The following is an 11,835-nucleotide window of genomic DNA, read 5'->3' as shown; positions in this document are numbered from 1 at the left end:
ATGCCTTTTATAAGAAATGAGCCAACTTCCCAGAGTGACCAAACTGCACCGTGATGAGAAGTGGGAACTTTCACAATGATGCCACTCTCTTTGCTTTATGTTTCACAGCTGTCAGTGTGTAACACAAAATTCTCATTACCTCCGCCAGTGAAGTTGCAGTTGTAGGTTATTACCCCTGTTTGTTTATTTGTCTGTCTGTTTGTCTATTTTGTCTGTGAACAGCCTGGAGACCACAATTTTTTTCATATATTGTTATGAAATTTTTAGTGAAGATTTATATCATGATAGGCAAGAACTGATTTAATTTTCAAGGTCATAGGTCAAAGGACAAAGTCAGAAAAAATCTTGCCAATTTGGAAAAATCCCTATCTTTAACACTGAATTAATTTTCAAAAATTCAAAACTCTGTCAAAAAAGATCACATTTCTTTCATATTTGAGAGTGTTGTGTAGGATGGTATCCTTTACCACCTGACAAAGCTTGATCTGGATCTGATCCAGATTACATTACATTATTTTAGATTGAAAACCCCATTTATATATATTTTACATTATATCTAAATCAAACATGTCCCAATCACTCGCGTATCTGAAAGTGAGGTGTAGATTGACACTCACTATCACCTGACAAAGTTCCATCCAGATCTGATCTAGATTGCAGATTTTATGGCTGTTTAAATTTTACATTAAAAATCCCATCTAATGCCTATTTTACATTATATCTCAATCAAACGTGCCCCAATCACTTTCATATTTGAACATGAGGTGCAGACTGGCAAATACTATCGCCTGACAAAGCTTGATCTGGATCTGATCCAGATTACAGATTTTGTGGCTATTTAAATTTTAGATTGAAAACCCCATTTAATATATATTTTACATTATATCTAAATCAAACATGCCCCAATCACTCGCATATTTGAAAGTGAGGTGTAGATTGACACTCACTATCACCTGACAAAGTTCCATCCGGATCTGATCTAGATTGCAGATTTTATGGCTGTTTAAATTTTACATTAAAAATCCCATCTAGTGCCTCTTTTACATTATATCTCAATCAAACGTGCCCCAATCACTCTCATATTTGAACGAGGTGCGGACTGGCAAATACTATCGCCTGACCAAGCTTGATCTGGATCTGATCCAGATTACAGATTTTGAAGCTATTTAAATTTTAGATTGAAAACCCCATTTAATATATATTTTAGATTATATCTAAATCAAACATGTCCCAATCACTCGCATATTTGAAAGTGAGGTGTAGACTGACACTCACTATCACCTGACAAAGTTCCATCCGGATCTGATCTAGATTGTAGATTTTATGGCTGTTTAAATTTTACATTAAAAATATCATTTAATGTCTATTTTACATTATATCTAAATCAAACGTGCCCCAATCACTCTCATATTTGAACATGAGGTGCGGACTGGCAAATACTATCGCCTGACAAAGTTTGATCCAGATCTAATCTGGATTGTGGATATTGTGAACATTTGAATTTAATTTTGAAAAGTCCATTTGATGTACATTTTGCATTATATCTCCATTAAAAATGCCTCAATCACTCTCATTTGTGATAATGAGGTGCAAACTGGCACGCTCAATGAACAGACTAAGTTTGATCTGCATCTGATCCGTGTTGTTAATTGTTAATTATTTTTAACATTGAAAATCCCTTTTGATCTATATTTTGTATTATATTTAGCTTATGAAAAGTCACTTCTAACAGGGCTTCGACCTTGAAATTTTTTTTCTGGGTAAAAATTTATGTAATTGCAAACTAGTGTTGGTGGAGGTTTGTGCTCTATGAGCGCGGTGCTCTAGTTTTTTCTTTATTGTAAATAATTTGACAAACAAAAACCCCAACATCAGATGTTAAAGATGTTGTTAATAACATTTTAAGAGGAGGAAAAAAACAACTTGAAACAATCTGAATTTTCCTTTAGGATTAACATCATCATTATTAGAATTTCCATCTCTTCCAAGGTGCAAATTGTGTCAAATATTCAATATATTTCAAGATATATTGTTTACAAACACCACATGACAGACAGGTGTGGTCACATGACCTCCTCCTTGATATGTTTTGTAACAATTTCTTTTCTGATGAGGCGGACACGGGAATACCAGCCGCCTGTGAGCTTCAGAGGCAAACTCTGAAAGAGGAAATGACACGTGAAAAGCATGCATTGAGTAACGAAAGTGTGGTGTCAAAAATGGAAAATACAGAGACCTCTGATCTCATGATGCGTCTGCTAGTCTGCTGTGGACAAAAAAAAAAAAGAAGACTCTCCAAATACACTTAGTCAGATCCTACATGTTTCAGCCCACAGTAAAATACTCATAAACAACACACACACACACACACACACACACACACACACACACACACACACACACACACACACACACACACACACACACACACACACACACACACACACACACACACACACACACACACAGGCTTGTTTTTTGTGGAATGAGGATTTTCTCCATTTCTGCTTTATTTGAGACAGGTTCGAGGACTTGGCATTGGATAGGGAACTACAGGACGAGAACTGCTTGAAACTGCTTTTACAGTTTTCCACAGCTGCTAAAACACAAAACCTAGTTCTCTAAACCAAACGACCAGTCCTCTAAACACATTTAATCAAACTAACCCCCAAAACCTTAAACACGTTTGACATGAAGCCACAATTCACAAAAAAACCCCCATCCTCCTTTTCTCTTGACTCTAAACCCATTTTGTCTCGCTAAAACACAAGTTGCACAAAACACATTGAAGCTCCTGTGATGAAAAACACTCGTTCACAGTCAGCAAAATGTAAACTGACTGAACACACCGGCTTCATTCTCTAAACATGACGACTCAAAATTGAGGACACTTGTTGCAAATGATGTGACCTGCACACCTGGAAAGACCAGTTCAGAGAGCACAGTGTCCTGAAGGATCCAAACATCCACCACGGATGGAGGCAGAGGGAGAGGAGCAGGACAAGGAGGGAGGGACAGCAGGTCACTGTCCACAGCATGTCAATGACAGAAGCAGGACAAAGAGTCCGTCCAAGCCTGTGTAAGTTCTCAGTGGCCACCTTTAATGGGGCATTCAGAGAACACAACAAGTACTGGTATTGTGCTACTGTGTTGGTCACTACAGTACATTTTTACAGTATAGTGGAGTAGGTTTCATCTCAGTATCCTGGCTGCTGTACAGATAGATTGTGAAACATGTCCACTGATGTTTCTACTGAATGCATGTTTTATTTAGACTCTTACATAGTAAGTAAGTAAAGTTTATTCATATAGAACCTTTCAAGAAACAACCACCAAGTGCTTCACAGTAAGATTACATTTTACAATGGCTATGACCCGTTGTTCAATACTTTGAACGCTTTTTCAAAACTATTCACACAGTTGCCACAACATCATCCTGTGTGGGCTACACAATTAACACAATTCTTCTTCTTTTGACACATAATGCAAACATTTTACACATTTAAAATTAAAGTCCTTTTACACAAGCTCAATCATGAGCAAAACAGTAGGTGTTAACTGGTGAATTTCCAATTGCTTTCACACACAGTTTGTCAAAACAGAAAACCTCATGTTCAATACTGATGGATTGAAGATGACATTGATCACAGCTGATTCCCGTCTCACCCAGCTCAGGTGCTGGGCTTTTTTCAATCACATCACCAATCACATCACCTATATATTTATAGGTGGATCTTGTGAGGAAAAAGACCAAAAGACAAGGGACAAGGTGGAGGACTTGCAAAAAACAAGTGAGAAAAATGCCTAGAGGTAGAGGGAGAGTTAGAATGTGTGGTGGGTCTCAGGGCTGGATACGGCATGCAAAAAGATACTTCCCAAGATGTCTGGCCAGAGAAGACATCAGGTGTGATGTCAATGAAAATCTGTAGCCCAATGCTGATGACCGAGCAGATTATCTTTTTTCCTCCTCTTTTACAGTGATTTCTTCTGCTCCTTTTACTTTTTGTGTAATTGACAATACAGTAATGAGTGACAACTAAATGCTGATTTTCTTCCTCTTTACTGTCCTGTAAGTCATTTTCATTTGCAATACAGTAAAGTGTTTACTGCAAATCCTGTCATTTACTGTCTTCTTCCTTCAGAAACATTCTGCAAAGCTGCTCTGATGTGGATCGTTCACTTTTTGTGTGTTATGCAAAAAAGGAACAAAATTCATGCCCAACAAATGAAAAATGAAGAACTTCATCACAAACATTAATTTACATGTATAATCAATATAATAATCTGTTGATTGTAAAAGAAAAAGGAAAAAAAAAAGTAGATTTGACACATGCAAAGTGATTCAGTTTGTTATTCCATCAGTTTGTGTTTTTTATGACACTGTGCTGTGACTGACTAAATGTTTATGTTGGAAGACAACATGTGTCAGTGCTTTGGTAGATTTGGTGAATTGTGTTAGTGTATTATTGTATTTTGGAAGTGTGTGTTTGTGTTTATTTACACTGTGTGAATTTGAGCATGAAATTACCTGTTTGGGGAATTGTGTGTTTCTGGTGTAATGTGTGTTAACACTTTTGAAAAAGTGTTTAACGGTCTGCCGAAAGGGTCACAGCAGTTGTAAAAAACTGTAATGTTTGAGGTTAAATGTTTCCTGTAAGTCTTCACCAGGTTTGCACACACTGTAGCTGGTATTTTGGTCCATTCCTCCATGCAGATCTCCTCTAGAGCAGTGATGCTTTGGGGCTGTCGCTGGGCAACATGGACTTTCAACTCCCTCCACAAACTGTCTATGGGGTTGAGGTCTGGAGACTGGCTTGGCCACTCCAGGACCTTGAAATGCTTTTTATGGAGCCACTCCTAAGTTGCCTGAGCGGTGTGTTTGGGATCACTGTCATGCTGGAAGACCCAGCCACGTTGCATCTTCAATGCTCTCACTAATGGAAAGAGATTTTGGCTTAAAATCTCACGATACATGGCCCCGTTCATTCCTCCCTTAACACGGATCAGTCGTCCTGTCCCCTTTGCAGAAAAACAGCCCCAAAGCATGATGTTTCCACCCCCATGCTTCACAGTAGATATGGTGTTCTTGGAATGTAACTCATTATTCTTCTTCCTCCAAACACGACAAATTGAGTTTTTACCAAAATGTTCTATTTTGGTTACATCTGACCACATGATATTCTCCCAGTCCTCTTCTGGATCATCCATATGCTCTCTGGCAAACTTCAGACGGGCCTGGACATGTACTGGCTTAAGCAGGGGGACATGCCTGGCACTGCAGGATTTGAGTCCCTCTCTGTGTAGTGTGTAGCCTTTGTTACTTTGGTCCCAGCTCTCTGCAGGTCCTTCATCAGGTTCCTCCGTGTAGTTCTGGGATTTTTGCTCACTGTTCTCATGATCATTTTGACCCCACGGGAAGAGATCTTGCGTGGAACCCCAGATTAAGGGAGATTATCAATGGTCTTGTATGTCTTCTATTTTCTTACAATTGCTCCCACAGTTGATTTATTTTTCACCAACCTGCTTGACTATTGTAGATTCACTCTTCCCAGCCTGGTGCACATCTACAATTTTCTTCCTGGTGTCCTTAGACAGCTCTTTGGTCTTGGCCATGGTTGAGTTTGAGTCTGACTGTTTGAGGCTGTGGGCAGGTGTCTTTTATAGAGATAATGAGTCCCAACAGGTGCCATTAATACAGGTAACAGGTGGAGGACACAAGAGCTTCTTAAAGAAGTTACAGGTCTGTGAGAGCCAGAAATCTTGCTTGTTTGTGGGTGACCAAATACTTATTTTCCACCATAATTTACAAATAAATTCTTTAAAAATCGTACAGTGTGATTTCCTGGATTTTTTTTTCTCATTTTGTTTCTCATAGTTGACGTGTACTTATGATGAAAATTACAGACCTCTGTTATCTTTCTAAGTAGGAGAACTTGCACAATCAGGGACTGACTAAATACTTTTTTACCCCACTGTAGTTGTAGGGCTGCACAATATGGCCAAATGAGCTGAACTTTTAGGTCTTCTTTGTAAGAAAAACCTCTTCTACACCACTCCATCGGGAACCTGCATTTTATATTTTTAAGTAAATTTATACCAAGTTGTAGAGATTTGCTATCAGTTTGAGTTTAAGGAAGATAATTTTAGACATTAGAAAACGGCTGTTTACTCACCAATATAACTCGGAGTCTGTGATTCAGACGATGTGTTCAAATTCAAAACTGGCTCAAACACCTTTTCTTCTACTAAGGTGGATTAGAACTTTTGTGTGGAACACAGCACCAACTACTGTACAGGAGGGACCTAGCAGTTAATACGTGTCACCAATTTCAAAATGGCTCTTTTCAACCAGACGTGTGGTGCCGTAACATGTCAATCATCCGGGTAGCATCTGGGGTGCCCAATCAGATTTCAGGGAAGTCCAGTTCAACCCAGTTCCACCCATGCCAGGAAGTGTTCAACATTTGACATTTCCTGTTTCACTGTGGACCCAAAATTTGACACTTCTTGTTTCAGTGTGAACTTGCCACTGAGATCCCGCGAGATTCCACGAGATCTTTTCTGTCAATCCAGGAAGTGTTGATTGAGGAAGTGTTTGATATTTCCTGTTTCACTGTGGACTCAAAATTTGGCACTTCCTGTTTGGGACTCCCTGCATGAGCGAGCTTCGTGCCGCTGCACCTCGCTTTGCTCGTAATAGTAACCTGATATTTGACCCCAGTGACCTTGATCTTCATCTAAATGAATGACCTTGGTAGGCCAAATCTGGAATCACCCTAAGTGTGCCACATTTACTGCAAATCAGGTTGAAAAATCTAATTATTTGACCTTGACCTTTGTCAAAATGAATTATTTATGGGAAAGTTTCAGGTCAGCCTTCACTGCCAAACCAGGTTTGGCAGAAATCAGCAAAAAGACCAAATGGGGCAATTCTTGAAGCCACATCCATACGTGTGTCAGGTCTGGTACTGGGCAGAGTGAAAAAGTTACATTTTGACCTCTGACCCCCAGTGATTGACCTTTGGTAATTTTGATAGCACCTGTAATAATAATAAAAAAAAAATGCTTCTTGGGGTTAGTTTGTAAAACTTAAATTACTTAAGATTATTTTCAGCATGAAAATAATAATGTTTTTTCATGTTCACATTTTAGAAAGTTGAAACTTAAATTGCTTACAGTAAAAAAAAGCAGTTGGAGACAGTTTATGGTGCTTTTAAAATAAACAGCTTCATCATAAAACTGGAATTGCTACATGTAATTTATTTTGACGTGTGAAATAATATAAAAAAAAATTATTAAGTTGGTTCCACTTAATTAACCTTGTAGGGGACGATGCAAATCAAGTAAACTAAACCACTTAACTAAATGCTTTACTAAACCTGAGTTAGTCTCATGGTGTCGACTCAGTAATGGCTCAGTTGGAAATACTTAAAAATGATTCATGAATACGGGCAGCATGGTGGCTTAGTGGTTAGTGAGGGCTGCTCCCTCACAGCAAGAAGGTCATGGGATTGATTCCCATGTGGCTCTGCGACAGACTGGTGTCCTGTCCACGGTGTACCCCCCCCCCCCCGACCCCATGACCCCTAACTGGAGTAAGCAGTTGACAATGAGTGATCTGTGAAAATTGTTAGCTTTATTTAATTTAAAAAGATGAGTCGTGCACTCTTTTGTAGAGTGCAGCCAATTCCAGAAGCACATGTGTGCCAGGTTTGGTGGACATCAGAGCGAAAAAAAATTAATTAAATAAAAATAATGGTGGCCAAGTGGTTAATGCGCTTGGTTTCAGTTCAGAAGGCTCTGGGTTCAAATCCCAGCCCTGCCACATTGCTCCATGTAACGTGGAGTTGCGTCAAGAAGGGCATCCGGCATAAAACCTGTGCCAATCCAACATGCAGATCCACCTTGGATTTGCTGTGGTGACCCCAAGTGCAAACAAGGGAGCAGCCGAAGGGACTTACTGAATAATTAAAAAAATCTAATCTTGCCCTTTGACCCCAAAGATCTTGAGGGCAGTTATGAGACTGACCTTCATCCACATACGTTTTGTGGGAATGAACAAAAAAGCCAAACTTTTCATATATATCCTTTGTGCTATCTATCTATCTATCTATCTATCTATCTATCTATCTATCTATCTATCTATCTATCTATCTATCTATCTATCTATCTATCTATCTATCTATCTATCTATCTATCTATCTATCTATCTATCTATCTGTCTATATTATTTTTATAGGCTGCATTTCCCAAAGATTATCAGAAGGTGTCGTCTTTTCCATATGATCTCTCGGATCTAAACTCGGACTAAAGTGCGCGCGCGCTGTGTTCCGGTAAAGGACTAAAAAATATCTCTGTGACCTCTATGGATGAATGAATCTTTGCCGTGAGGTTGCGTTTTGTTTTCGGTGATCCTGCACAACGTGATGGACGCGCAGGCGCAGTCACTCAACAGTTAAACGCAGGCCCACGGAGCCACACTCACGCCGCCGCGTGCACGCCGCGGTCTACATAAGGCGCGTGCTCCCGGACGGTCGCTCAGAGTGCGTGTCGCCGCCGATTGGTCCGTGCGCAGCGGGAAGATGGCACTGGCAGACTCCGGGCGCGCGGACTCGCCTTTCTCCGAGATCATCGAGCTGAACGTCGGCGGGCAGGTTTACGTCACCAGACACAAAACTCTGGTGGCGGTGCCAGACTCGCTGCTGTGGAACATGTTCAGCAAGAGCTCACCCAAGGAGTTGGCCAGAGACAGCAAGGGGCGCTTCTTCCTGGACAGGGACGGCTTCTTGTTCCGCTACATCCTCGATTACCTCCGAGATCTCAACTTGGTCCTTCCGGACTATTTCCCCGAGAAGAGCCGGCTGCAGAGGGAAGCGGATTTCTTCCAGCTGCGTGACCTCTCCAGGCGCCTCAGCCCGCGCGTCAGCAAGGAGAACTCCATCAGCGAGGACATCAGCCAGAGCGACACCGAGGACGCGGCGCAGCAGGGTGGTTTGGACACTTTACGCACGGCGGCAGCAGCGGCGGTGGCCACCGGCGGCGCCACGCGCTCCCCGTCACTGGACTCCAGAAAGTCGGGCTACATCACGGTAGGATACCGGGGCTCCTACACCATCGGCAGAGACATCCAAAGCGATGCCAAGTTCCGCAGAGTGGCGCGCATCACCGTTTGTGGCAAAACGTCTCTGGCCAAAGAGGTCTTTGGAGACACGCTGAACGAGAGCAGAGACCCCGACCGGCCCCCGGAGAGGTACACCTCCCGGTACTACCTGAAGTATAATTTTCTCGAGCAGGCTTTCGACAAGCTGACAGAGGTAGGCTTTCACATGGTGGCCTGCAGCTCCACGGGCACGTGCGCCTACACCAGCAGCGACCCGAACGAGGACAAAATCTGGACCAGCTACACCGAGTACGTTTTCTGTCGGGAATAAGGCAGAAAACCAGCCCCGAGAGGTCATCAGACATTTCAGAACATAGAATCTGTTTTTCTTGTTGTTTGTCAAAGGTGATTATCCCATTTTAACAAACACAATTAACATTTTTCTCAATTAACAGAGGCGTAGCCAGAGCGGGGCGTAGCAACCAATAAGCACACTTCAGGTCGTGGTGAACTTTATCCAACAGCCTGCTCAGGGTGTTGGAAATATTCCCAAATCATCACTTTTTATCCAAAACTGAAGCACACTGAGCATCTGATGATATCTGTAACTTTTTGATTTAAAAACCTTGCCAGTTGTGTACTGATTGGCCTTTTTTTGTTGCCTGTTTTGACATGATTTCTTCTGCAGCTGGACACTAAAAAAAAAAAAAATGGATCATAAGGATGAGGAACTTTTCCACCTGCACCATTGATGTTTAATTTTCTGCAAAAAATCTTTAAAATGGCAAAGATTGAAGTCACGTACAATTTTTTACATATTCAAAACTAAAATCCACACACATTTAATAGTTTTGAAATTTTGAGTATTGCGCCTGGGTCCATTCAAATAATCACTTGAAGTTACACTGAAATGAAAAACCGACTTAGTTCTTGTATAAAATTGGAATTTGCTGATTATCATGATGAATCAAATTATTGTTACACCCCCCCCCCCCCCCATTTTTTTGAATCCATAAACTTAAGTGTGAAATAGTTTTACTGATCCAAGGGGGATGAGGACACCAATTCATATTATTTGACACTTCAAATCACTCTTTAATTGTAGAACTTCAACACAACCAAACATGGATGATGTTCACCTACCAGAGGTGTGTTTACACATCATTTGAAGTAATTATTTCCATTTCCAGCAACAATACAGTTGTTTTCGAAATTGTCCAAATCCAAATACATCAAAATGTGTATCCACAGTGCCGCCCCATGCTCACCAAGCCCCGCCCACTTTCAGACTGTCAGCTCAAACAAGGGCTGACATAAAGTCCTGCGCAAATTATGTTTATATTTACATTATGTTAAATATGCAACGTGTTAGAGACGCAGTTATCATTTCATTGTAACGTTCAACCGCGTTTTTGCAGTAAAACCGTTCAAATTTGTTGAACTTTAACCATGCAGCCAATGAGCGGACTGTAGGGCGGTGACTGTGCTCACAATGGAGGACATGCTAATGCTAATCACGCCTAAAAATGCAAACAAACAGTCATCGCATCTCAAAATAGTTTGAAGTTTAAAATAAGTATAGTTGAGCTAACGACAACAATGTTTAGCCAAGGATGCAAAGCAGAAAATAAATGATAGCACCACCAGCAGGTCTGGAGTGGTAAAGATCTGTGCTGACCACTGCAGTATCCAGAGCGCAAAATTGCAATAATAATGGTGATTCAAATTCCTGACAAGTTTGCATGCATGAAACAAACTATACACATTAAATATAAAGCAGTATTAAGTAGTAATCTTGTGTAATAATACTCAAATACCTGTTCTGCATAGACTGAATTAAAGATCAGCCGGTTGATAAACAGCACCGCCTCCTGGCTATGCTTCAAAGTGCCATATTATGTAAATAGAATTGTCAGATTATAGATGAATATGTCTTTCAAAGCTACTGCATTTCTCGTTTTCCAAAAGTGATGAACTTTTTTTTTAACCCAACAGAATTATGTGTTCATGGAGACAAAATTGATTTTACACGTGATTTTTTTCCCTCATGTAAAGAGGATTAAAAAGTGAGCAGTGCATCATCAAACTCCGACAAAAGACCATAATCTGCAGCTTGTACATCTACATGTTTCAGTCACATCTGACTCAAAAAAAAAAACAAACAAAAAAAACACGTGTGAACTGAGCCACATCCAAGAAGAAAAGAGCAGCAGATTAGTATTCATCATCAGTGTAATGTCAACGCTCCACGTCTGGTGTTATCTAACACGGTCACTTTATCGCTGACAACACAGAATTGTTTGTGTGTTTGTTCAAGTGTTCAGATGAAATAAAGTCTCCCGATTTCTTATTCTCACTTGTTGTTCTTAAAGGGTTATCAATGGAAATATGATCAATTACTTTTACACTGATTAGTCAGGTCAAATATGATAATTTGATATATATATATAGTGGTTAGCATTGTTGCCTCACAGCAATAAGGTCATGGGTTCAATTCCCACCTGTGGCCTTTCTGTGTGGGGTTTGCATGTTCTCCCATGTTTGCGTGGGTTTCCTCTTTGTGCTCTGGTTTCCTCCCACATCGTTGCACAAAGCGCTTAGTTGACCAAAGTTTTATGTTACCCGACTAAAGTTTTTAGCCTGGTACAGAGGAGGCTAATCCTATTTTGGTTGACAAAATATCAGTGTCTTACAGTACCTCAAAAGTGGCGGCTGTCATGTACCGCCACTTAATG

At 40.6% G+C, this 11,835-nt stretch overlaps 1 protein-coding gene across 1 annotated transcript; it reads left to right on the top strand.

Annotated features, from left to right (window-relative positions):
- Positions 1–8,525: 8,525 nt before the first annotated feature.
- kctd12.1 (potassium channel tetramerisation domain containing 12.1) lies at positions 8,526–11,258 on the top strand. The gene has a single exon (XM_034186775.1). It carries the CDS (start codon positions 8,583–8,585, stop codon positions 9,429–9,431), a length of 849 nt encoding a protein of 282 aa, XP_034042666.1. The 5' UTR covers positions 8,526–8,582; the 3' UTR covers positions 9,432–11,258.
- Positions 11,259–11,835: the final 577 nt, after the last annotated feature.

The sequence above is a fragment of the Thalassophryne amazonica genome, chromosome 14, assembly GCF_902500255.1.
Source record: "Thalassophryne amazonica chromosome 14, fThaAma1.1, whole genome shotgun sequence".
In the NCBI taxonomy this organism is placed as follows: Eukaryota; Metazoa; Chordata; class Actinopteri; order Batrachoidiformes; family Batrachoididae; genus Thalassophryne; species Thalassophryne amazonica.
Note: the sequence above shows the minus strand (reverse complement) of the source record. Positions and strands in the feature narration are given on the sequence as shown.